The following is a 25083-nucleotide window of genomic DNA, read 5'->3' on the forward strand; positions in this document are numbered from 1 at the left end:
CTGTGGTAGATGTAGAGGTACCTAGCTGTAAGTGGAAGCTGTGTGACTACCTACCTACCTGCCGTGTGTAAGGGAAAGGCTCGTTGCGCCCTACAGCACAGCACAACTTCCACATTCATATGCTTTTGGTGACAAGGGAGCAGGGATCGGGCCAATGTTTACACTGCAATGGGGGTTGCAGTTGCCAGGGCGAACCAAGGATGGTGTTGGTGTCCTGCAGTAGCGCTGAATCCGGGGGAGACTCGCGCTCGTGCTGTCAGGTAGAAACAACCAGTAGAGCGATACGTGCTGAAGGTGCTTGAGGAGCAAAATTGCGACTTCAGTGGGCAGTGATGGAGAGAAAAAGCAGGAAAGTTCACAAACCTGCTCCTCAAAGGTTTCAATGCTTATCCCCCCCAGAGTCTGCGAGCTAGGAGCAGAATTTCGATGATGCAAGTAGCTCGGGATGCAGGTACGTTTGGACCTGCCCTACCAGAGATCGTGTACCACAGGACCTCGATGCCAAGATGGGCTGGATTCTGCAAGGGGTTTAGTGGGCCGTTTGTTGACGTGCATTTGGCAGGCGGAGGAGTCTTTCTTCCTGCCACGGCAGCTCCCGTTGCTTAATCACCAAATCAACAAGACTGGATCGCGCTTTCATTGTGGTACGTCATTGGGGTTGGGGAAGTCCAGATCAGGTTTCAGTACTAGGTTATTTTGATTTCAAGCAGAGTTTAAGTTCACTCAAAGTTCGAAGCTGGTGACAAAAGTAAGCAGGATCTCGAGACTCGTGGACGCCGAAGAAGACAAACGACAGAGTACATACCGCGCATGAGTGGACGTCTTCTTGTTCGATATTTCTATGCAACATTCGGCGGCCAAGACGCCGCCATCCGAGCGACATGTTTCTGAAAACAATAATTCCCAATACAACCCAGCAACCAACAACCAAGAGAACACGAACCGTGTGCCAGAACCACACACCATCTCGCAAAAACGCCTAAACGCTAGACAACACGCAAACTCCAGTAACTGCAAGTCACACCTCCGTGACACGATCACCCAACGCCATATACACCTCTCTAGTCTAGGGCTTATTCAATCCTTTACCCAACAACTCGCTCCCAACCTCATCGATCAACTTCATATCAGGGAAAGCCTTTTTCTTTTCCAGTATGCTGTTCCCAGCATCCATAGTTCTCAACAGATCCGAGAGCTCGCCGTCAAGTGGCATCCGATAGGCAAGGTATCCCAAAGCCAACAGCATACCTTCAAGCGCTTCACCCGAAGATTCTTCCTGGGCGATGGCCTCCAGAATGGAGGCTGCCAGCTCGATCTGGTCGTCTTGCGGAAGCACGTCGCCCGGCCCATCCTGTCTCTTGCGACTGTTCGCCAGCGCGATGTTGAAAAGCAGAGATGCCGCTGCTACCCGCACGTTGTTATGGTTGTCGTCGAGGAAGCTGGCTGAGACGAGCTGCGTGAGGCAAGTTCGTAGCTTGTCGTTGCTGAGAACCTCATCGGCGTACAATTGGCTGGAAAAGAGGTTGCAAGCCATCTGTAGGGTAACTAAGCGAAGAGCGTATGGGCACTCCTTCAGGTCGTTGACGTGCTCGAGCAGCGCTGTAACGGTCCCGTGTACCACCTCCTCGGCCAGATATCCGCTGAAGCGAGGATCGACAAGACCGATCCTCATCAAATCGACGACCGTAAAAAGGGTATCCGTAGGTACGTTCTTGATTGACTGGCGCACAAAGGTTGTGAAGGCGGCCATATCGGGCAGTGTCGCCTCTGCAGGCCCGTCTTGCGATCGAGCCTCGATAAAATGTTTCACACCCTGGACTGCTGGGTTCTCGGCGTCTGAGCCCATTTTCGCAAGCAGTTTCTCCAGCGGCGGAACTTTAGTGTAGAGGACCGGTTTCGTTCCAGGATTCGAGAACGTTGGGAGGTTCAAAGACTGGTGCGCATGAGCTGGCCACGCCATCTGAACCAGAAGACGCACGTTTCCCTGCAGCGCTCCTCGGTCTGCACCGCTCCATCGGTTTTCTTGCTTGCCCTTCAAAAAGGTGACAAACGTAGGTGTTGCGCTGACCAAGTATGCGCTTCCCACGTCAAAGGCGGCCGAGACATCGACCTTGATCAAAACACCCTTGTCTCCTACCTCAGCTGCTAGCTGATCGTAAAGAGGGTAAAGCACCTTGCATGGTGGACAGGTTGCTGAAGTGAAGAAGACCACAGCGCACGAGTTCTGAAACTTCTCCAAAAGAGACTGGAGCTCATTCAGGCTGGTGACATTGTGAACCTTGCCCTCGTGGTGGTGTAGTTCGGCTTTTGGTTTAGAAGTGCTCCCAGGGGTGTTTTGCTGAATACCCAAAATACCACCGCCACGCTTGTTGGCGTGAATTTGCTGGTTGAGCATAGGCATCAGCATCTGTCCCATGGGCGAGCTGAGCACCGTCTGGGGCATGTTGACGATGTAGTCGGGAATGCCCTTTCCAAGGAGAAACGTCGCTAGGTCATTAGAAAAGTTGTTGCAGTTATGTGTCCAAAGATCATACGTCTGTTGTTGTCGAGGAGGCGGTCAGTGGCTGTTCTCACTTTAAGCAAGTAGGATCCCATCCTCACTTACCTCGACTGTGTAAATTTCTCTCAGTGAATCTAAATACTCCTCGATCACTTCCATTGGCACTAGAAGCAATATTGTCAGCACATCGAACTTTTGAGTAGTCCTGAGACTAGATGCTTACACTCAGTCTTTCCCAGATACATCTCCTCCAAAGGCCGCCCGAGGTGCGAAGATCCCGGGATGATGGAGACGATGTTGCCATCGTACACATATTCCCTTCCGTTCAATTGAATTGAGGTATGGTAAACAGCGTCTAACTGGAAACCGAGAAGACCGACGGACATTTGTTTCGCCAAACCTCGTGAGAGGTCATAAACAAGCAGGTGGACATCCATGTTGCAAATTAGTTTGGTGTTTGTACCGGTACTCGAACGGGACGTGGTATTATTGGTGGTGTATGTCGAGGAAACGAACGACAAAAGACTCGACGTGAGTGCTAAAAAGTGCCGTTGAATATTGTAGTTGGGATGAGAACGAGGAGGAGAAGGGAAGTAATAGGTATGTAAGCGTTTATATCTCGGTGGTTCTCAAAAGAGGCAACAGTGGTCACGAAGTCGTGGAATCATCCTTCTGGAAGACGAAAGAAACGGCAAGGTACCTGGTACTTGCTTACCTACACTATTCTATGCCGTGGGGCGAGGACGCATTGCTGGAGTTGCCTGGGCCACGTCAAAGACAAACAGCACCTAGGTAGTCCGCATCATCATCACCACAAAATGTGTCTCCTGTATCAGCAGTCCTTACTCAAGAGGCGGCACCAAAGAGTTAAGCGCCTTGAAGAATCTGTGATTGCATATACAGTCACACTCTTCATGATGATCCAGCATGGCTGCAACAAGTTGCAGAGTCTCCTCGGAACCTCTAGCTGTTGTAGGTATTCCATCACTAACAAATTCCATTGCTGGCCCCTATTCGCAGTACACTACTACTATGGTGATATGGGTAAGTTTAACCCGTGGGCCAGGTCGTTGACCACACAGTGCTCACGAAGCGTTGGCTGTGGTGGTCCGTGCCAGGTACGTGACAAGGGGGTTTTACTTTGGCTCGCAACCGCAGTAGGAAGTCTGGGGACCTGAGAACCTTATTGGCTGTCAAGCAGGGGTTCGTCCCGCGTCCCGCGCTACAGCCCGAACCGGCTGGCGCGACGCCACATCCAGACCCTCGCTGTCCAGGGGGCACCTGGCATCCGCAGAATCATCACTGTATGAGAAAGACTCAGGCACCGTTACCGGAGAGCGGGAGGAGGACTGGAGAGACTGGAGTGAGGAAAGATTCACGATTCGTCCCAGGGGCGGCCTGCCACTGAATTGTACTTTTTTTATGTAACATTCTGCCAGAAAGCGGAAAGATCCAACAAGCCAAATCTCCCATCTGCAGCGTCAACCAAGAAGAAGTGCTGAAAGCTTTCAGACCCAAACCCACTGCTGAATCCTCAACCCCTATTCAAAAGAAATCAGATCCCATCTGGACCTGAGTCTTGAATGTCGACAAACAACAACAAAGCGCTGTAGACTATCACAGTTTCTAGTCCAATTCCCACCCTTGCCTTTGGCCCATTCTCGTCTGTCGTTGACCTCTTGTATTTCTTGTCTGGCATGTGCAACGGCTCAAAAAACAACCTGGTTTATCGCTACTTATCGGAGTCTCGACCAGGCCCACCCACACAGTTGGAGATCCCGCTAGGTCCTCACCTCCTCGAATCTCCGCGTTCCTCGCTAGGTTGAACGCATCGACCAACTCTTGTCCCTCCACCCCCCCATATTCATATTCATAAGTGGCTCGGTCCCTTTCCCTATGAGGCGCACGTCGGTCTCCCTGCCGACCAAGCACGTAGCTCACGATCCCCACGAGAAGCCCGACCGCTACCGCCGTGACCAGCACAATCAGGAACCGGCAAGCGTCTTCATCAGGATGCAGAACGCTTGGATGTCGCAGTCGCAAAAGGCGCGCTACCTGAAGACGGGCGCAATCGTCTTTGCCGTTCTCTTCCTCTTCTACCTCTTTTCCCCATCAGGCGTTGAAATCTCTGGTGCCGATGGAGGTAAGCAAGCATCTTACTACGAAATTGGTTTACACAAGTCCAAATACTTACAACCTGACTTCACCAGGCCCTTCTCAAGGCAACCAGGGCCAAGTACCCTCCGACTCGTCCTATGGCACCGACCGATGCACAAGATCCTTCTCCAAGGAGAAGCCCATCGTGCAGTATGTTTCCATGATCGACGCCGGCAGTACTGGTTCCCGTATCCACGTCTACAAGTTCAACAACTGCGGCCCCGCCCCCGAGCTGGAGGGAGAGGTTCTATTCAAGATGACTGCCAAGATCGAGGGCCAGAGCAGCGGACTGAGCGCGTATAAGGACGATCCTTTGGCCGCTGCTAAGAGTCTGGACCCCCTGATGCAGGCTGCCCTCGAAGTCATTCCCGATAAGCTCAAGGCCTGCAGTCCCGTCGCCGTCAAGGCTACCGCCGGTTTGCGCCTGATTGGTCCCGAGAAGAGCCAGAAGATCCTGGATGCAGTCCGCGAGCACCTTGAGAACGACTACCCCTTCCCCGTGGTCTCCAAGGAGGAGCATGGCGTTGCCATGATGGACGGTGCCGACGAGGGTGTCTACGCTTGGATCACGGTCAACTACCTCCTCGGCAAGATCGGCGGTCCCGACCACAGCCCCACCGCAGCCGTCTTCGATCTCGGCGGCGGTTCCACCCAGATCGTGTTCGAGCCTACCTTTGAGGGCCTTGCCAGCGGCGGCATGCCCCAGAAGCTGGCCGACGGCGACCACAAGTACGAGCTCAACTTTGGCGGCCGCAAGTTCGACCTGTACCAGCACTCGCATCTGGGTTACGGTCTCATGTCGGCCCGCAACGCCATCTTCGCCACTCTTGTCAACGACCTCTTCGAGCTTAACAAGCAGGACAAGTCGTGGATGCAGAAGCCCGTCATCAACCCTTGCTTCTCGACCGGCATGACCAAGACCGTCAAGGTGCCCCTCGGCGACAGCCACCCGCTCGGCCCCAAGGTTGAGCTCAACATGACGGGCCCCTCGACCCCGGCCCCCGCCCTGTGCCGCAGCTTGGCCGAGCGCATCCTTAAGAAGGATGCCGAGTGCAAGCTTGCCCCGTGCTCCTTCAACGGCGTCCACCAGCCGCAGATCGCCAAGACGTTCGCCCGCGAGGACATTTTCTTGCTGTCCTATTTCACTGACCGTACCCAGCCGCTCGGCATGCCCGAGTCGTTCACCCTCCGCGAGATGCACGACCTGGCCGCCCAGGTGTGCGGCGGCGAGCAGAGCTGGGATGTATTCACCAGCGTGCCTGGTGCGCTGGAGGAGCTCAGCGACAGGCCCGAGCACTGCATGGATCTTAACTTTATGCTTGCGCTTACGCACACGGGTTACGAGATGCCGATTGATCGCGAGGTCAGGATTGCGAAGAAGATTAAGGATAACGAGCTTGGCTGGTGCCTTGGTGCTAGGTAAGTTAATGCATTTTTGGTGCTGTTCCTTCCTAGGTCATAGAGATGCTAACATGGTATTTTTTTTCTTGCTACAGCTTGCCATTGCTCTCTCAGTCCTCCGGCTGGAAGTGCAAGATCAAGGAGATCCACTAAATTGCCTCTGATTAGCTGGAAGCTTCTGACCAACCTGACGATGAACATGTATTTTCTTCTATAACTTCAAGAGACGTCACGAAAGTATTGGTGGACGCTCTCCATCACCATGCTGCTCCATCGACTGGGCAGATGATAATACGTGCTTCATCACTTCAATACAAGCATGGGGAGAGGGGTAATCGACGAACGATCAATCATGGGTTTATACAACGCAGAGATCGGATGACAGAAAATGGGAAACGCCAACGCTAACTGATGAAAGAAAAATACCAACTAAACCAGCATAATGCGAGTTGGGACGGGATGACACTTGGGATAAAAATCATAGATATAAGGGCTATCGGCCACCTCATGGGATGATGGGTGATCAAGGTAGCTTGTAGCTTTGTCCTAATTAAGATGTAATTTTTTGTCTGCACCGCCTATTGCTCCCACCCATTCAAGATCTGTTCTGTTTTGGCCCCTTGTCCCAATGCCCCCTTCCAGTACGATTAAACATTCACCCCTCCCGCCTCTTCCTTCTCATAACCCACCTCCATCATTCACCCCCTCGCCCACCACCACCAGATTCTCCCTACTGGGGAACAGCAACCATGCCCAGTACATCCTCAATCACCTCCTCCGGCCCGACCCCTTCTAACATGGCCTCAACAGCCGCCGGCTCGCTGCCCCATTGCATGCTCCTCTCCCCCTCGGGGGATGCCACTATCTCGATGCGGTGCAGGTAGACCTTCTTAGCCGCCAACCCAACCAGCGCCGGCGTGACGAAATCCAACCCGTGCAGCGGCGCCAAGCTCCTCATAAGCTGTTCGAAATGCTTGGTCGCCTGGGGCGTGATGCCACCGCTAACAGCCCGGTGCATGCGCAAAAAGGCGACAATGTTCATTTGGTAGCGGCGGACGTCGATGTCCACGCATACATTGAGTGAGAGTTGGGCGAGGTGGGCGATTTCGGAATCGGAGAGAAGTGGCGGTTCGAGACCTTCGGTTGGACCGACGGCTGTGGGATCGTTGCTGTGGAAGGTGAGTTGGGGGGAGAGGGACACTCCAGCTCCCAAGCGACCTGGACCGAGACCAGGTCCGCTAAGGGCAGAGTGATAGGATTCGTTGATTAAACCACTGTTTGCCATGCTTCCCACGCCCCTCTTGACAACGCTGCTTCCCGAGTCGGTCGAGACTTGGTCATCATCGGCCTTGGCATAAGGGCTGTCGTCGCCATCGTCGTCGTCGTCGTTGTTGTTGTTGTTGTTGTTGTTGTTGTTGTTGTTGTTGTTGTTGTTGTTGTTGTTGTTGTTCGCAACACCCAATTTTCCCAGATGCCCGCCGAAGCCACCTGTACCGGCCCATCCTTCTTCCGCTTGTTCCTCGAGGTAGGCGAAACCATCTTCCGGATCGTGCCAGTGCGCAAGGTAGAGGAAGTCGTTCAGGTGGTGAGTGACTCGCGCCTGTCCGCCGCTTTCTGCGCCGACTACGGCCACGAAGAGGAACTGCTTCGGAGCGGTCTGGACGCTCGTTCGAGTGAAGAGGCGGCGCGCGCGCAGGAGTTCGAGGGCTTGGATTTGTACGGCGCGCGGGGCATGGTCGACGTTTTGGGCGAGGACAACATTGGCTATTTGCGTTGCCGGTGGTTGTTGTTGCTGCTGTGATGGTGGTGGCGGGTGGGCGGAAGAAGATGAGCCGGGAACATTTTGTTTCGAGGAAAAGTATGACCCAGAGCCGGAAGGTACAGAGCGGTGGGAGTGGTGGTGTTGGGGGTTGTTGCTGTTGTTGGGCAGTGGTGAGCTTGGTGGAGTGACGGGGACTAAGAGTGCTGCTGCGAATTCATCGAGTGTCATCTGCGAGTGACATGGGACGATGACGGGCGTGAGACCAAAGGTCTTGACGGTGGTCAGACATAGCTCTTTCGATAGGTCCTCGACAAAGTCGGGTTCGGTGCTGATCAGGCAGTGTTCCCGTGCGATGAGGGAAAGAAGGACGGCTAGCTCGAGATCGCTCAGGCTGTGTATTTTGTCCAGGAGTTCGGCTTGTTGTCGTTCCTTGATATCATCCTCCATTTCCAGTGCCGTTGTTATGCCGAAGCATGAGGATCATATCTATGGGCAGGATTAAATGAGTCTCTTGGGTAGTGTAAGAGCAAGAAGAACTGAATGCCGATATTGCGGTCCTTCACGCCGGCGCTGTTTCTTGTCACCGGGATTGGGCCATCCTTGGTGGATGGAATCTCGAGATGCAGTGGTCCGTCAGTTTCCACAGTCGCCCAATCGGCAGGATGTTGTTTGTTTTTGTCTGTGAATTGTAGATATACTTATTTCCTGTGAAGCGTACGAGTACATCAAAGGTGTGACAAAACTGAATGGAAGAAATGTGAGTCGGTCGCAATCTGTCGATCCTTTCTGCCCCTGGGACTGTTCCGCTGAGGAATGGGAGGATGACATGGCTGATGAAGAACTGAATGAATGAACGAAGGAATGATAATCCTTGGCGTTGGGCATGGTGCAGTGGGCCACAGGTTCCTCTTTGCGGGCCACCTGTCGTACATGTCAGGTGTTTCAGCTCGGACCAGGCCGACCTTTGGGCGCTGGCGGGTGACTTCATTGGCTCCAGGGATGCACTGGCGAGACTGGACCAGTGGTGCGTGCCTGCCTGACGGCGCGCCAAAGGCGTCGAGGGCGTGTTAGCGCTGCGACCACCTCCGTCACTGGTTGTGTCGCAGAGCCGTCGCTCCTCCAACAGCGCAGCATTCAGTGGCCAGCCCCAGTTCAACAAGTTCCCGCCGCCCCAACGTCCAGGTCAGTCACGTCGGTCGGTTAGGTCACTTATCGAAAACCAACCTACCGCTTGGCCTTTCTTGTTTAGACTGAGTGCCGAATCTAGCAGCCTGCTACGACCTACACTAAACCCAACATTTGTTGCGCCCGCCGTCCTCCTCACACTCTTACGACTCCCATCTTTCTCGATTACAATCACTGGTGGACTGTTGTTCTTGACTATTGCCCGGAAGCACACCAGCACGAGCAACTCCACCTCGTCCCGTTTCTACGTCTTATCAAACAACTTATCTAATTCCATACCGCCCGCCATGTCTTCGAGGAAGAAGGTTCTTCTCAAGGTGCGAGTCGGCCGCCAAATCGGACCATCTAGACAGCAACAGCTAACAATGACTCCCAATGGCAGGTTATCATCTTGGGCGACAGCGGTGTCGGAAAGACCAGTTTGATGAACCAATATGTACGCCAGCGTCGAGCCCGTTGTCACCATGCATTATGATACAAAGAGGACGTCATCTGACCCCCGCTCTTTTGGCGCAAAACAGGTCAACAAGAAGTTCAGTGCTAGCTACAAGGCCACTATCGGAGCCGATTTCTTGACCCGGGAGGTTCTGGTGGACGACCGCCAAGTAACCATGCAGGTGCGTGCGCCAAATACCCTACTTTGAGCTGGTTGGACGACGTGCTAATACGTATGGTGCTCGACGGACAGCTGTGGGACACGGCCGGACAAGAGAGGTTCCAGTCGCTGGGCGTTGCCTTCTACCGCGGTGCCGACTGCTGTGTTTTAGTATACGATGTCAACAACTCCAAGAGCTTCGATGCGCTCGACAGCTGGAGAGACGAGTTCCTTATCCAAGCATCTCCGCGAGACCCGGATAACTTCCCGTTCGTCGTGCTGGGTAACAAGATCGATATGGAAGAGAGCAAGAGGGTGGTATGTTTTCTGTTCGATGGGCCTTGTCGTATGTTGGAGCTCATCATTTACTGACCTTGTGGCGCAGATTTCGACCAAGAGGGCCATGACCTTTTGTCAATCCAAGGGCAACATTCCGTATTTCGAGACCAGTGCAAAGGAGGCCATCAACGTCGAGCAGGCCTTTGAGGTTATCGCCAGAAACGCGCTCATGCAGGAAGAGTCGGAGGAGTTCAGCGGAGATTTCCAGGATCCCATCAACATTCACATCGAGAACGACCGGGATGGGTGCGCGTGCTAAGGGCGAAGGAGCTCCATCAAGCTTCAAGTCCTCCTTTTGGGTTTATGAGGGAGTTTGGTTTTTCATGTCTTCATTTGTATGATATCACGCTGGGTATGACAGGAATGCGGTTTTGATCTTGGCCTGAAGAGACGGTGCTTAATGACCAGTGAGTTTGGAACGGGGGGAGTCAATGGGGTGCGCAAGAGTGGACGTGAACGGTGACGAGCAATGATAGATATGCACTGGTGTAGATGGGAGTATGGAATAAACATAGTCTTGGTACGGGAGGTTTTTATCTCGACTGTCTTTCCTTCTCGAGTTTCCATAGCTGAGTATCTGGTAATTTGCAGTGGTCTTTCTGACTGTATCCATTGTGCTCTTCACCATGTCATCACATTGTGTAAGAAGTGGTTGCAAGTCAACGACAACCCAGAGCTGTTGTATTATGGCATGACAACCTGGAACAACACCGAAAAGATGATTGCTGCCTGCCTACTACCAGCGATAGCAGATACCCGGCAGCTCCTTACAGATAAGCGAACTATGTACGAAATGCGTCTCCGCAGCTAATGTTTGGACGAGAGGTACCTACCTAGGTACGTACATGCCTACATAATCACCTGCAGATGCATAACCTTTTCTTCACATTTTCAACTACAACTAACGCTTGCCTTTTCAACTTCACCTCTTCACATCTCCAGGATGGAGATTTTCATCATTGAGCCGATGACAAAACCACTGGCGACAGTAGCGCATTGGCGCGATGTTTCAGTGGTTGAACATGAGTGGTAAAACAAAGCGACGGACACCGTACCTACCACAACGACCTACGGACTTTTTTGTTGACTGAGAATAGCAAACAGATTGGACCCATCAAGTATTCGCGTCAGGGGCTGGATGGTATCACAGGGACTCCCATGGCGCCTCTGCAACTCTACTCGACTTTGAGATTTTGCGATTCCACTTCCCCGGAGTGACAAACAACGACAAACCCACCTCCCGCGCCCCCTACCGCTCGTGGATCAGCATATTCATAAGCGGTGTCGGGTTGGAGCGTCGTGGCCACCAGGGGAGAAGGGCTCCAAAGGGGAACGAAATGTAAACATGCCCCTCTTGCTCCTTTTCATCCTGTTTCTCAGTATCTCGGGATGACGCGCGTCTCGTCGTTTCTGCGCTCTGATCTCTGAAGCAGCTGATCTAGCCTCTCTGTTAGCGATTCTCATTAAGACTGGTAGGCTGTCTTTAGCAGCCCCAGTAACATTTGGTCTTGGCTGTAATTCCTCAGCTCCCTATTTCCCACTGACGGCAGTAGCCAGCCAACCTTGACTCAATGATACCGATAAGGTCCCCTGCGTCCGCTTCGCAACTCCCGACTCTTCTCACTCTTTGCTTTGGGACCCTGTCAATCCTCTTTTAGCCTCTCGCGCAGCGTTCTGTTTTCTGCTTTGAGCTTGTCTAAACTCTCGAGGGCTGTCCAGGAGACTCCTGCTGTGTTTCCAGCGTCTTTCGGCCGTTTCGCGACTCCCAGAAAATGGTCTCTGCTGCCCGGTCAGTGTCGCCGGCGGCTGCCGAATTAGTGCCGCCCTCAAACGGAAACTACCACCACCGCCGCAGCTACGAACCCGAAGACGACGACGATGCCGATTCATACAATGCTGTAGACCGTAGCTCACACAGTCCGTCAACAGCAAGTGTCGAACTCGTTGCGCGAGGGCGATCATCCCGCTCTCTATCCACATCGACAACCGCGAGTAAGGGGAGCTTTCGTTCCAAGATGCCCTCATGGGTGACAAACATGGGACGACGGACGCTGGGAATCGTACTGCTCCTGGTTGTGGTATTCCTATGGACGGTATCCAACTTCCTCGCCAGCGTGAGTTGCGCAAGCCCCTATCCGTACCTCTACCCTTTTGTTCTTGTGCGAGCACACGCTGATCGTCGATTGCTGGTCTATGATTCGCAGGTCATGTTCGCCGATGGCTCCTACAACAAGCCTTTCTTCCTCCTCTACGTCAACATCTCCATGTTCGCCCTCGCCCTTATACCTATGGGGATTCGACATGTTATGCAGTATGGGTGGCCGGCATCAAAACGACAGCTGGTAGAGGCTTGGTACGAAATACGACAGGGCAGGTCATACCAAAAGGTCGCCATGGTCGACGACGAAGACGCGAGGGCAGGCGAGAGCCTTTTGATCGACGACACCGGCAGCCTCAAATCCAACAAATGTGAGCAGCTCAGTTTGGCCGAGACCTTCTGGCTCAGCCTCGAGTTCAGCATGCTCTGGTTTGCGGCCAACTACTTTGCATCAGCATGTCTCGAGTACACCAGTGTCGGCAGCGTGACGATCTTGTCATCAACGAGCAGTATCTGGACTTTGATCTTCTGCGCGCTGGCCGGCGTGGAGGGTTTCACGGTGCGGAAACTTTTGGGAGTGCTGGCGTCGCTGGCCGGCGTGGTGCTCATCTCGTCGTTGGACATGAGCGGCGCGAGTGACGAGATGCGAGGAGACTTCCCGGAGAAGTCGAGGACGGAAATTGCGATTGGCGACGCCATGGCCTTTTTCAGTGCCATTGTGTATGGCGTTTATGTGACGGTGATGAAGAAGAGGGCCGTTGATGAGGATCGTATGAACATGACGCTGTTCTTTGGGATCGTAGGGGTACTTAATCTGGTATTTCTTTGGCCACTATTCATCATCCTGCATGTCACAGGAATCGAAACTGTAAGTTTTCCTTAGCGTGTGGTCTTGGATGTTTTGGGAGGGCTCTCGAGCTGTGCGTAGTGTGGACATACCTTTCTAATATGTGCTTGTCCTAGTTCGAACTACCGCCAAACGGCACGACTTGGGCCATTATCTGGGTAAGCTGGAGTACAGTTCGATGACTGTTTATGTGGAGAGTTCACTAACCAAAATTAAAACAGATTAACACAATCTCTTCGTTCTTCAGCGATATCATTTGGGCATACGCCATGCTTCTTACCACACCACTTGTCGTTACCGTCGGCCTGTCTCTTACAATACCACTATCGCTTATTGGCGAGATGATCCAATACCACCAATACTCCAGCTGGATTTATTGGGTCGGAGCTGGTATCGTGGTCTTCTCCTTTGTGTTTGTGAACAACGAGAGCCACGAGGAAGGCAATGGTAATGGAGAATGCAAAGCGAACGATAAGGAGCAACAGACAACAGCTGAGGTGAGGAACGTTGTGGGAGGGTCGAGCACTTCCGACGCAGCTATCGCTGTCTAATATGTCGGGAGATTTCGCGGATGACTTCTTGTGCAGAGCGTGGCATCTTTTGGATATTGCATATAATGATGCGGGCGTTCTTATTTGTTTTTTTTTTGGGCATGGCATCTTGCCTATTTCTCCTTCCATTTTACAAGGCTCTGAAGAGAGCGGGACACAACCTGACAGTGTCGTATACATGTTCAATTGCCTGTACCCACAAGCCTCGACATAATGATAGAGATGGCACATGCCTGGTTCTTGTCCCATCGGCGAGGCGTATCGCATTGGGTGGTCACCTGAGGCGAGAACACTTTGCACAAGTTGACCGTGGATCTCCAGGCGAGTATATATCGCCCATCTGTTAAACCGAAAAGCCTCCAAAAAGGTATACCAAATGAGGGGCCACTCTTTAAGCAACCTCACAGCACTACGAGAAAGTCGATGACGACGAACCACTAGGGCTGCGGATGTTGAGGTGGCGTACAACGAAGCGCATCGTTCCTTTGCCAGGAACGAAGGAACAGCATAAAGGTAAGAACATACATGGGAAGTACCATAACTCAACGGCTTCTGATTCTCTTGAGCCTTTTGTTTGCTTATGCTTTCATTCAGCCAAGATCATCTTCATCTGTGTCAGATCAAGATCTCAGATTCTTGCTAGTCTTGAAGCGTAGTTCATGGATACTAGCATGAACCCATCCTTCCTTCCCTTTCTCTTTTGCCATTATAGCCCGAGAGCTATTGACATTTTCATAGTTTGAACTGGCAGCTCACAGGAGTCATTACCCTAGGTCATTACAGCCAGAAGCTGGACCGGGTCAAGATGTGGTCGTCATTGCGCTTTCCTGCCGAATACCTGACCCCTTCCCTCAGGAGGACGTATTGCAGTTCTATCGCCTCAGTGTCACCTGTTATACATCTAGAGAAAAACACTACGACATGATCAGTAGTAATCAAAAGTCATTCCTCACCTTCTCTTGGTACCTATCTAACTCACGGAACTGCAACATCTACGCGTCCTTACAGTAGTATCCTTACTCATTCGATCGGAGGACCTCTCTGTCCCACTCCCAGTCGACGGTCTCAGTCTGTTGTGTATCGTTTCCCCTGTTCTTCTAATAGCATGCCCGCACCCCCTCAGTAATTCCCTCACGACCGCTACTCCAACATTGCGCCCTGTTTGTTATCCACAACGGAACCGAACCTCTTTATCAGATTGTCACCCGAGATATCAAACACGCGAGTGTCCAACCACAAATACGATCATGGAAACCCATTATTCCCACCTCGGAGACCAGATCAACGCGGCTACGAGATTGGTGCATACCCAGCTTAACAGTCAGATCATCCGCCGTCTCCCTCTGGCTTTACCTCCGGCTGCAAATACACCCTCGACCTACATATCTGGTCTGCTCCACGTAGCTCCGGTATACATCACCTTCGAGACGCTATGGTACATGATCCTTCTTTCCCACAAGGAGCAGACGAAAGAATTCAGGAATTCGTCCCCATACCGAAACAGACCATCTTCTCCTCAACCACCGCAGGAGAAAGACCGGTTTCTCCTCGACCCAAAGACCTCACACCGCGTCCCATTCCACGATGGCGACGATGCGGGCCTATCGCAACGCCCCGGCACCTCTGAGCGCATATTTTCCATCCTCGAGAGCCTTCGTATTCCAGGTCTCATGCGAGCCGACTGCCTATGGGCCGATATAGGCTGCCTGACAGGCTGGTCCAAGGAAATGGTGAACGAGCAAATTGAGGTTGCGGCTCGAAATGGAAACCTGAAAAAGTTCGTCACCCATATAAAACAATCTGTGGGCGAGAGTCCACCTGTCTTACTCGCCTATGCATGGGTCCTTTACATGGCGCTCTTTTCCGGAGGCCGAATCCTCAGAAGCTCGTTGGAAAAGGCGGGCCCGGAGTTCTGGAAGACCAGGTGTGACCCCATCATGCCTTTTGGTAAAGCATGCACATATCCGGACAAGTCCCATGCGACGGCGCCAATGAGTCAGCGCCTCCGGTTCTTCCACTTCAATACCAGTCAGGATGGAGAAGATCTGAAGCGCGAGTTTAAGAGACGCCTGGTGGAGGCGGAGGATCTTCTCACGACTTCGGAGCGGGCAAGGATTGTTCACGAATCTGTTTATGTTTTCGAACATATGCTTGGGCTTGTCTCCCAGCTGGATCATGTCTTCTTGGAGGGCACCAAAGATGACAGCGTCTTGGATATTAACGTGACGAGAGCCAATGCTGATGCTGATACACCTTCACCCTCACCCTCACCCTCACCGGGACCTTCGCTTCTCAAACCAGCGGAATTCGGCGGTCGGGTACGCGACAGTATTGTCCTCTCAAAGGAACGGGGAGTCCGAACGGTTCCCGGCATGAGAAACCATCGTCGTTCGCGGTCTGTCTCTATCGATGAGCCACTTGACGAACGCGGCGATAGATCAGACGTGCCATCTCCATACCTGGTAGCTTCTTTGCTCAGGCCCATGGAACAAGGCGGTCGACTACGTGACAGCATTGCTGTCTCGAGAGAACGCGGTCTCCGGACTACCCACCTTAGGTCCCATAACCATTCTGAATCCATCTCAATCGATGAGAACTCAGAAAGCCACACCTTGCCAGAGAACCCCGAGATCAAGGCGATCACCCCCCGTTACACATCGGAGCTGTCATCCCCCTCGGGGCCCGGAAGCCTGGGCGAACCGCTCAACAGCAGCATGGATGCGCAAGGAACACTAGCCGGTGCTCAGCCATCATCGTCGTCGGACACAGCTTCCCTCCTCATCCGAGGCAAAACCGTCAGGTTCAAGAAACCATCCGCAGTTGGCAGCATCAAAAGAACTGCCGAGCCAACTAAGGACTCTGAGAGTTACCGCGAACTGGAAGAGGAGGCAGAACGTCGACCACAATCATCCGCCGAAAAGGTGTCGCCAACGTCGGACAACAACTCAGCTACTGGTGGGGATGAACCTTCTCTTCCCACTGTACCCATCCATATCGCTGGCGTCGACGGATCTGATGCTGATGACTCTTCTGATTCTGACAAGCAGATGAAGCAATTGCAAAAGCAGCAGCAAAGGACGGAGGTAGCAGTGGCGGACCGTAACTCTGGACAACATGGAACCATATTTGTCACAATTACGGACACTGCGATGATGGAAAGGGTAGAAAGCAACAGCAGCAGTGATGATCGACAGCTCGCTGCTGCTGCTAGTGGTGAAGAGTCCTACAGAGCCAAATCTGGAACTGGCATATCGACAGCGGAAGATGCTGGTGGTGATGATAACAGGCCGTCCTTGAAAAGATCTTCCTCATCTTCGTCCTCACGACACAATATCAAGTCGTGGTTCTCTTCTCATATTACCAAAGTTGAGAAGAAAATTGAAGGCACTGGTGCTGGTGGTGGTGGTGGTGCCAGCAACGAAGTGGTAGTCACCGAGACCGTTACCGAAGCTGCCTCTACTTCTACTACTTCTTCGTCAGCACTAAGTCTAAAAGCCAACATGAAGAACAAGCTAGCCCAGGGTCAAGACAAGCTAAAAGTCAAAATGGACCACGCTGAGGAGAAGCTGAAGCGTGGCAAAGAAAAGTTGAAGGAGAAGAGCGAAGAACTGTCGCTGTTGGCTATCGGGCCTGTGAGATTCATGTGGAAGTTTGTCTTTGTGCTGGGTGTCATTGGTGCCGTCTGGGGCGTAGGAAGCATGAGGAGTATGCTTGGGTGGACGTTCATGCCGGTAACGATGGTGGTGAAGGCTGCTGGGTGGGTTGGGGGTGGGTTAAAGGGTGCTTTTGCTGGTGGTGCTGGTGGGAATGTTTGAATGATTCTAGGTCTGAATTTGTGAGGTCCTTTTACGACTAGCCGGCGGTTTTGGAGGACGAAAGTTAATAAAGCAAAAAAGAAGAAAAGAGAAGATGAAGGAGGAGAGTTGAAAGAAGGGTTGGGTTCAGATGGGGTTGATGTAGTCTAGTTTGCTTGTTGGATGACGCCCTGATACCTGCTTCAATACTGCTTAGTTGAATAGAGTTTTGAGTTTAGTTTTGAGTTTACTCTTACTCGTCTTCCAATCTCAATCACTATGAACAACTTTAATCGGGTGTTTGTTTGTTACCCACGACCTACCCTAGATCCTTCAAACTCTTATATCTTTCCTGGACGGAACCAGGAAGAAATGGGCCGTGAGAAATGTGGCCAGTAATATCCAGACTCGATGAAGGTAGGTATTTTATAGACATTGTGCTAGTCAATGTCTACCTCAGCCCGATTTCTTAAAGGTTTCTTTTATCCTAGGAAGGTCATCCTTCAGTGTTTACTCAAGAGGATGTTGTCAACAACTGAATTGTGGGGAACATCAAAAACCCCGGCATCAAAGGATAGTCAAGCAAACGGTACCCTAAACTCATGGCCGTACCTCAGTCTAGGCCCACCAAAGTTTGTTTCGAGGGCTGCCCCGCCAAAAGTCGCAAGAAACACACCCCACTGTGATCGCTTCACTTGTCGGTTCGAGGTGATATATCAGCGGGAGTTCAGAATCTCGTCATTTCTTAGAGGCTTAACAGCGACAAATGACGAGCTGCAGTATCGTACAAACGAATCAAAAATTTTCCGATCACACCAACGGCTTCCTCCGGTTAGATCTTCACGCAGCCTGCCAACGAGCCAACCTACCGTTCGGTACCTTTGAGGATCAGAGGATCTTCACTCCCCCCCTGCTGCTATCAGAGCCTCAGAACAATTCTTCTGCAAAGGGACAGACGTCTGATCGTCACATCGCATCGGAACCACAATCACTCAGTTCACCCCCGACCTTCAACCTCTTCTCATCAACACATTCAAATCACACCGCACCAAACTTACCTTCACCATCAACAAAATTCACCTGCTTAAGTACTTACCTACTCAACGGATCATCACTTACCGATCAAAAATAAAAACTAAACATCCAACCCAACTTACACTAGCCCTACCCAAACGAAAAAGAAGAGGAAATGGCTCTAACAGCCCGCCTCTCCTTTATAAACACCACCCAAGACGAGTTCTCAGATGACCCGGAAGACCTCTTCGCCGGCTCCCTCGGCGTCATCTTCACCGACGACGTGACCAATCAGCACGGCGACGCCTCCACCGCCCTCCATTACACGTCCCCGCACCTGTCCAAGCCGCTGCGGATCGAGTTGTCTGACCCCAAAATCGCCGAAGACCGCTCGCTGTTTAGCCACTTCCTCTGGAACGCCTCTCTGCTGCTCGCGGAGCTGATCGAGGCCGGCACGCTGGGTTTGAAGGCGGGAGAGGACACGACCGGCGCAGGCGCGGGGACGGTTGATGTAGGGAAAAGGGTGGCGGTGCCGCCGCTGGCGGACTTTGACATTCGCGGCCGATCGACGATCGAGATGGGAGCTGGAACAGGGTTGCCGAGCCTCATGGCTGCGCTGCTGGGAGCGAAGAGGGTGCTGGTGACGGACTACCCGGCGCCGGTGGTGATTGAGAATTTGAGGAAGAATGTTGAGCTGAACCTGAAGGATCAGAAAGGTGCAAGGGGCGTCGAGGTCGCGGTCGAGGGACACGGGTGGGGCGACTTGGAAACGCCGCTGGCGCTGGAGAACAAGGGCGCGTTCGACCGCGTCTTGTGCGCCGACTGCCTGTGGATGCCGTGGCAGCACGAGAACCTGCGGCGGTCGATCGCGTGGTTCCTGAGCGAAGATGACCCGGGCGCGCGGGCGTGGGTTGTGGGCGGCTATCACACCGGCCGGGAGAAGATGCGGGGGTTCTTTGACGCGGAGAAGCTGAGGGAGGTCGGGCTCGAGGTGGAGAGGCTGTGGGAAAGGGACTGCGACGGGAATGACCGGGAGTGGGCGTGGGATCGTGGGGCAGAGGATCTGGATATTACGGGTCGGAAAAGGTGGTTGGCTGTTTCCGTGCTGAGGAGGATACGGAAGGATGTGGATGACGGCAAGGCTGAGAGGTGAACGGGGGAGGTGACATGGACGGTTGACAGGGCTTTGACTGGGACGTCAATGGTCACCTCGGTGTTGCTTGGGATGCGACTGACGATATCGGGACAGCCAAGTGATGACATTTGAGAAGACTACGCACGGGGCCCGGCACATGTGAATCGATATTGGGCACGCAAAAGGGTTCGGAAACCGACCCTGACAAGTTTTCTTTCCCTTCGAAAAATTCCATGGTCCCTCCGACAATCGACCTTGGCTGCCCATTGTGTCATCCACTGAGTCCAGATACCTCCAATTACGTCCATTCAACGACCTGGAACGGCGGGTAAGGGGGTGATGATGTCGGCGGTCAGGTCATCGGTCAGGGTGAGGGTACATGAGCCTGAGGTACCGACTTAGGCGGGCGAGCCAGAGATGCAGATATCGGGATCAAGCACGGGCCAGAAAATGAGGTTATTCACAAACCACAGGTACTGGCGAAGGTGTTGTTACGGCCCTCTTTTCCAACTCGTCCACCCTATTGGAGCGATTTGAGCTTGAGTCGTAGAGGCCCTGGACCCTGTTTGATGATGCAGCCCAGCCCGGTTTCTGCCAGGAACTGACACGGGTAGTTACTTAGCTCATCCGGGTCCTGACAAGCTGAACCGCGTGGTATCCAAGTTTATCGTGGGCTCCAAGGTCAACAACTGCTCTCTTCTCGTTTCGGTGACCTCCTCCAAATAGTCTCGCTCTTCTCGGCTTTACCCGAAAGCCAGTCTCTGTTGGACTATTTGTTTAGCACATCGACAGGATGGTTAAGCCCTAGCAAGCTTGGCATGTCGGGCCGCATGCGGAAAGCCCCATCGTCAACGGCTTGTCTTGCGAGGCCAACTTCTGGAGGTGCGAATCCCCTCATTTGTCCCTCTCGACCATCTCTTCGCTGCATCGTCCTCGAGTATGTATATCCCCCGGCCCGAACAGGCGAACCAGGCAGCCCTGCGAATACCGGAGCTTATTCTCCGCCTCTCCACCCGTTATGATTTGCCACAATGCGTGACATTGCAGGAAATATGAAGTTATTCCCAACGTCGTTTGGCCACTTGCGCGATCTCGACTTAAGGTTTTGGAGCAAGCCAACCCTGTCCCCGGACGGACTCGAATCTAGACCATGCATCATAGCTTTCCCAGGGCCTGCTTAGCTCCAGCCCCGTTCGGGATGCCGCCCTAGGCCAACCAGTCTAGTGCCCTCGATCACCATGTCCCTGGAGAGGAAGGTGAATGGCCGGCGGCAAGAAGCTTCTGGCCCCAAGTTACCCTGGTCTCCCTGGTGAGGCAATTTCGGCGTTTTCTCGTCGAGTTTCGGTACTGTGTCGCACAGAAGCCGACACATAATTCGATGATGGAAACTGAACCAATTGTGTGTAGTCCAAGATTGCGCAATTATCGACACGTTCGGGAACATGACATCGATTCCCGATCATGTCCAGGCCCGCACCGCACTCCGGCCCTTCCACTTTGCACTGTCACGAAAAACCCCCTCCTTGCCGAACCACTCCGAGAGAACGTCCTTGATACCCCCGCCTGGTCGCCAAAATTTATCCTTTGCTCGCTTCCAAGAGCCAAGGGGCCGAAGCCGTGACGCGATACCTACGTTGGGGCATAATATAAGGGTGTGATCGAGATCGAGAAAGTGATGTAATATTGTACCCTACGATGCCGCTTACCTTCTTCTCGTTACTTTGGTTGGTTGGTGCTAACTCCATGAGAGCTCAAGACCCAGCATCAGTAGGCGGCATATATCGGAGGATAGTGTGTAAGAAACCCCCCCCCCCCCCAACGGACATATATGTCGGCTGGACATCATCACATGATAGGATATCTGTTGTCATTTATATGTTCGTTGCAGCTATTGTGACAGTTGTTGTGATATGTGTGAGGGTGTAGTTGTGTAAGAACTAAGGTCGATACGAGGCCAGAAAACGCCAAGCTGACAAATGCTCCTGTAGAGGTGAACGTGATACACTGATATATGCAAGAGGTATCTCTAGTTGCAGAAGTCTGCAAGCAAAGGAAATACCGCTGTACTGGGGTTCATGGACCAGGGTGTAGAACAACATGAAGGATGGTATGTAACTGAGATGTAGGTAGAGGTAGGCATGACCAGCCAACAGGTGTAACGCCGGTAGAATCTCCGATGGCGTTTTGCCGATGTTGACTCGTTGGCGCGGGTTAGGGTGTGGCATGTTGCGAATTACTTTGTCGAAAATCAGGGTTGCGATGCATTTGATGCTTGAGTAGATCGTTCCTCGCGATCGCGCACAGGAAGAAGCTTAGCGCAGATGCGAGACCCTTCTCGTGTGTGCAACTGGACATCAAAGAAAGATGAAACCAGCATTGCAGTGGATATGTTTTCGAAGGATTTGAACAACCTCAACCCAAGCGACTCGGTCATTTAGCGAATTCAGCGGCCACTCGGGGAAAGAAAAAGACGAGCAAGCGGGGGTCCGGGACCCGGGGAGTCGGAGGGTCGTGATGGGGCCAACCCCGTCCGACCCTCTCGACGTCGTTCAACGACCCTCTCACAAACCCCCTTTTCGGCCTCACAACCTTTAATCTCATAGCCTAATCAAATACCAGGAGACAATTAGATATATTTAGCGGCTATTCGGGTGCGGGAAATGCACAATGTCGTCACCAAGCGGAGACGAATGATTCCTTTTTCGGAAGGCCCTCGCACCGCAACCGAAAAACTCGCTAAGTACAACCACATTTCTTCTTTATCTAGCTCCGAATAGCTTCCACACTCCAAACCTTGGACAGCAAATGGAGTCTGTTCGCCCGATTATAACCAATGACCGTATAGCGAGTCCTGTACAGGAGGACCCTACAGGACGCACGAGAGAGAGACAGGGAAGAAAGGGGTCCTGTTTTGCCCGCCGTTAGACCCGTGTCCCTGACGAAATCCTATGTCAAAATCTTCTCGACGCGCGACTCGTCAACCTTGCCGCCGCCGCCGGTGTCAGTGGATGCCTGGTAAAAGCGAATCAAGCCCTGTTTTTACGCCAACTCCTACCCCGGAAGCCCTAGATACTACACTACGTGAGTGATACTGCCAGAGAAGCAGAGCCCAAAGTGCCTCATGTCAGGTACGGCTGCACGGCTGGCTGGGCTAGGGTTTTAAAGGGATTCTCGGCTATCCGCTGTCACTGTAGTAGAGAGGTGTGCTATGTACCCGTCGTTCAATACCTACTTGGCGTCATCATTGTCCTCAATACCAAAGGTGACCGTAACTACGAAGATCACGGAGATACGGTGGAGACCCAAGCGGGAAAGTAAGTGTGTGTGCGCAAGGCCTTGTGTCAACTCGCCGAGTTTCACCTCCATATCCCCGAGCCCGAAATTGTCGTGGGGGCAGCGGTCATCGTCGCCGAGTGCAAACTTGAAGTGCCAAGGACAATTCTATGTATGAAGGTGGACCGTGGAGCGGGCCGTGAAGTCCCTCCATTTCAGTCTCCTGTCCTATTTTTGTTTGTAGAGAACTTGCAGCGAGTTTTCCATGTCATCGTTGTCGTTGTTCGGTCTTCAAACAACAACCTCTCGATATATGTCAATCTCAACAGCCTTGCCCCCAAGTTTGAAGTTGCTCTGGTTACCCGATATGAATAAAGATGAACAGTAACAGGTTCCGTAGCATCCAATCATGATGAAGTGCAACGACCATTGCCGATAAAGAGGGAAAAGACGATACGATATCGCACCCCTAACCCTGACACACATCAGTTTGACAGCCGATCGTATTTTGTACCCAAGATTATCACTTCCCAAAGCATGGATCCCAACACGTGTCGTGTGAGGGCAGGTTATGTTTGTTGACAGCCTTTCCCATGGTTCATCATGGCGCTCTGTGATCTTGGTTAGCCCTGCTATCTAGGCTGACAAGCGAGCCATGACATCCAATCCAGATGATGGTAGTGAAGCATCAACAGGGCTTTGTCTCTGATGTTTCTGATGTTGATGCAGTAAGGCTTTTCGATGCTTCAAATCAAGCCGTCTGTCAAAAAATAGAGGCATGCCCTAGATCTGTACGTTCAAGCATAAAGGGTCTCTTAGGTTGTCTTCAGGATTTACAATACATCATCTCTTTCAGCAGTTTCAGGTACTTATCACCCTATGACCGTATATTTGTAATCACTTGACTCTTCCATCTTAACTTTACATACACCCATCGTGCCCTATCCACATACTGATCAGCGTTCATCAACAATCTTATGTGATATAAAGATAGCGGAGATAACTGGAGCTATCGGCTTTGGTACTACAGCATATCATATGCTTGTCCAACATTAATCAGCCTACACCATAAAACCAAAGTTGATGATGTCTTGGTGTAGTACTGACGAGAACCCCAGAGACCCTTAGATCTGCAAGACTATCTGATGAACTATTGAATAACTGATCCAGCTATATGTATGTTTCAGAACTAACGTGGTCCGTAGTGATAGTGCTTACCAGCTAGCTATATAGGGTTCACAGTAAGGTGCTACATATAGTAGCTACTGCTGGTAGATTTTCAAAAGCTGGTGTTTGTGTGTCCCATACCTACCTAGACTGAGAGTTGTTAAATCCATGTTTTCCACCGACCAAATCCGGTGTGGGATTGTGATACACGGGTACACCCATATTGTAAGACAAAAGTGAGGCTGGTTGCGCTAAAAAAAAAAAAGAAAAAAGTCAATCATGAACAATTTCTGGTATAGTGCAATGCGGGGGGGCTGAAGCGTCCACCGCCTTTGCCGGCCCTCGGGCTGTCATTGGGAAGCGCGAAGTACACTATGACACAATCCGTAAAACCACCAAGTGTCAAAAAGCGTAACCGACAGAAGGAAGGAAATTCTAGTGACAGATTTTACCGGCTCATGGACCCATCTTTCTTGTACATAGGGCCGGCCATCTTTTGACCCACATGACACCATCATCCGACTATTGACAGGCCGCAGCCAGCTGCATCGGCGAACAGGGGCAGAAATCCAAGTTGAGAAGCTCTGAAAGCCAGCGAGCGACACCTGGCGCTGCGAAACCCGCCTTTGTGTTTGTCGGACCAGAGACTCATTGCGGGAGTAATCCGGTAAGGAAACTGCCAAAGAGCCCAAAAATAGCGATAGTGGTCACTTGGGTGAGAAAATGCATCTTGACAAAGATGGATGATGAATGCAGAATATGTGCGTTTGCTGCGGTCATCTTCCTTCTTTCCTCCTACGGAGTCTTGCAGCTAGCCGAGGGCAATGCCGCGTGGCGGATTTGGTTCCGATTCTTCCAAGAAGTCTGTCGAGGTCTTTCACGGCCGCCACCACGCAACACGCACCAAGCGAAGCGCATATGTCAAGCGATGATGTATGTAGGTAGGTAGCAACTAAGTGACTGACTGACTTGTCGAGTCAATTGATTGCGTTGGCGTTGATGTACGTTGAAGCAACTGCAACGGGAAGGGGGGCCGGAGAGGAGCTATAAGGAGCTTGAATGGAGCTTGGAGGTGTGCGATTGGAGAACAACGAACAATTGGAGCTGTAGCTTCTCCACATCATTGGATGGCACGACGGGAATGGCTTCGATGGCTCTGCAGGAAATGCAGGTTCACAAAGCGAGATGGGTGATCGCGAGGATGGAAAAGAAGATATCGCCCGCAGAAAAGAACACGAGTTGATTGATATGTAGATTGATGAGAA

The 25083-nt window shown here is 52.2% G+C and overlaps 9 protein-coding genes across 9 annotated transcripts; 7 read left to right on the forward strand and 2 right to left on the reverse strand.

Annotated features, from left to right (window-relative positions):
* Nucleotides 1-812: 812 nt before the first annotated feature.
* Nucleotides 813-2937, reverse strand: NEUTE1DRAFT_58373 (uncharacterized protein; the record flags this gene model as incomplete). The annotated part of the gene is made up of 3 exons (XM_009849053.1): nucleotides 813-2487; nucleotides 2606-2692; nucleotides 2724-2937. 3 exons carry the CDS (start codon nucleotides 2935-2937, stop codon nucleotides 1067-1069), a joined length of 1722 nt encoding a protein of 573 aa, XP_009847355.1.
* Nucleotides 2938-3318: 381 nt separating this feature from the next.
* NEUTE1DRAFT_107743 (uncharacterized protein) lies at nucleotides 3319-4076 on the forward strand (the record flags this gene model as incomplete). The annotated part of the gene is made up of 5 exons (XM_009850017.1): nucleotides 3319-3472; nucleotides 3521-3544; nucleotides 3583-3618; nucleotides 3699-3863; nucleotides 3940-4076. 5 exons carry the CDS (start codon nucleotides 3319-3321, stop codon nucleotides 4074-4076), a joined length of 516 nt encoding a protein of 171 aa, XP_009848319.1.
* A 47-nt stretch (nucleotides 4077-4123) lies between these two features.
* Nucleotides 4124-6932, forward strand: NEUTE1DRAFT_58377 (uncharacterized protein; the record flags this gene model as incomplete). Its single annotated transcript, XM_009849054.1, has 3 exons — nucleotides 4124-4643; nucleotides 4711-6076; nucleotides 6154-6932. The coding sequence occupies 3 exons, from the start codon at nucleotides 4397-4399 to the stop codon at nucleotides 6209-6211; spliced, it is 1671 nt and encodes a 556-aa protein (XP_009847356.1).
* Nucleotides 6902-7964, reverse strand: NEUTE1DRAFT_116032 (uncharacterized protein; the record flags this gene model as incomplete). The annotated part of the gene is made up of 1 exon (XM_009850018.1): nucleotides 6902-7964. A coding segment is annotated over one exon (441 nt), but the record flags the coding sequence as incomplete, so codon positions are not given.
* A 1046-nt stretch (nucleotides 7965-9010) lies between these two features.
* On the forward strand, nucleotides 9011-10546 carry NEUTE1DRAFT_116033 (uncharacterized protein; the record flags this gene model as incomplete). Its single annotated transcript, XM_009850019.1, has 5 exons — nucleotides 9011-9322; nucleotides 9388-9441; nucleotides 9527-9622; nucleotides 9694-9918; nucleotides 9986-10546. The coding sequence occupies 5 exons, from the start codon at nucleotides 9293-9295 to the stop codon at nucleotides 10196-10198; spliced, it is 618 nt and encodes a 205-aa protein (XP_009848321.1).
* Nucleotides 10547-11711: 1165 nt separating this feature from the next.
* NEUTE1DRAFT_58386 (uncharacterized protein) lies at nucleotides 11712-13531 on the forward strand (the record flags this gene model as incomplete). Its single annotated transcript, XM_009849055.1, has 5 exons — nucleotides 11712-12053; nucleotides 12144-12807; nucleotides 12895-12905; nucleotides 13001-13042; nucleotides 13106-13531. 5 exons carry the CDS (start codon nucleotides 11712-11714, stop codon nucleotides 13433-13435), a joined length of 1389 nt encoding a protein of 462 aa, XP_009847357.1.
* Nucleotides 13532-14682: 1151 nt separating this feature from the next.
* NEUTE1DRAFT_135188 (uncharacterized protein) lies at nucleotides 14683-17250 on the forward strand (the record flags this gene model as incomplete). Its single annotated transcript, XM_009850020.1, has 1 exon — nucleotides 14683-17250. The coding sequence occupies one exon, from the start codon at nucleotides 14683-14685 to the stop codon at nucleotides 17248-17250; it is 2568 nt and encodes an 855-aa protein (XP_009848322.1).
* Nucleotides 17251-18418: 1168 nt separating this feature from the next.
* Nucleotides 18419-19396, forward strand: NEUTE1DRAFT_77072 (uncharacterized protein; the record flags this gene model as incomplete). Its single annotated transcript, XM_009850021.1, has 1 exon — nucleotides 18419-19396. The coding sequence occupies one exon, from the start codon at nucleotides 18419-18421 to the stop codon at nucleotides 19394-19396; it is 978 nt and encodes a 325-aa protein (XP_009848323.1).
* Nucleotides 19397-20661: 1265 nt separating this feature from the next.
* On the forward strand, nucleotides 20662-22155 carry NEUTE1DRAFT_120244 (uncharacterized protein; the record flags this gene model as incomplete). Its single annotated transcript, XM_009850022.1, has 3 exons — nucleotides 20662-21173; nucleotides 21267-21298; nucleotides 22009-22155. The coding sequence occupies 3 exons, from the start codon at nucleotides 21074-21076 to the stop codon at nucleotides 22153-22155; spliced, it is 279 nt and encodes a 92-aa protein (XP_009848324.1).
* Nucleotides 22156-25083: the final 2928 nt, after the last annotated feature.

The sequence above is a fragment of the Neurospora tetrasperma genome (genome assembly GCF_000213175.1).
Source record: "Neurospora tetrasperma FGSC 2508 unplaced genomic scaffold NEUTE1scaffold_1, whole genome shotgun sequence".
Lineage (NCBI taxonomy): Eukaryota > Fungi > Ascomycota > Sordariomycetes > Sordariales > Sordariaceae > Neurospora > Neurospora tetrasperma.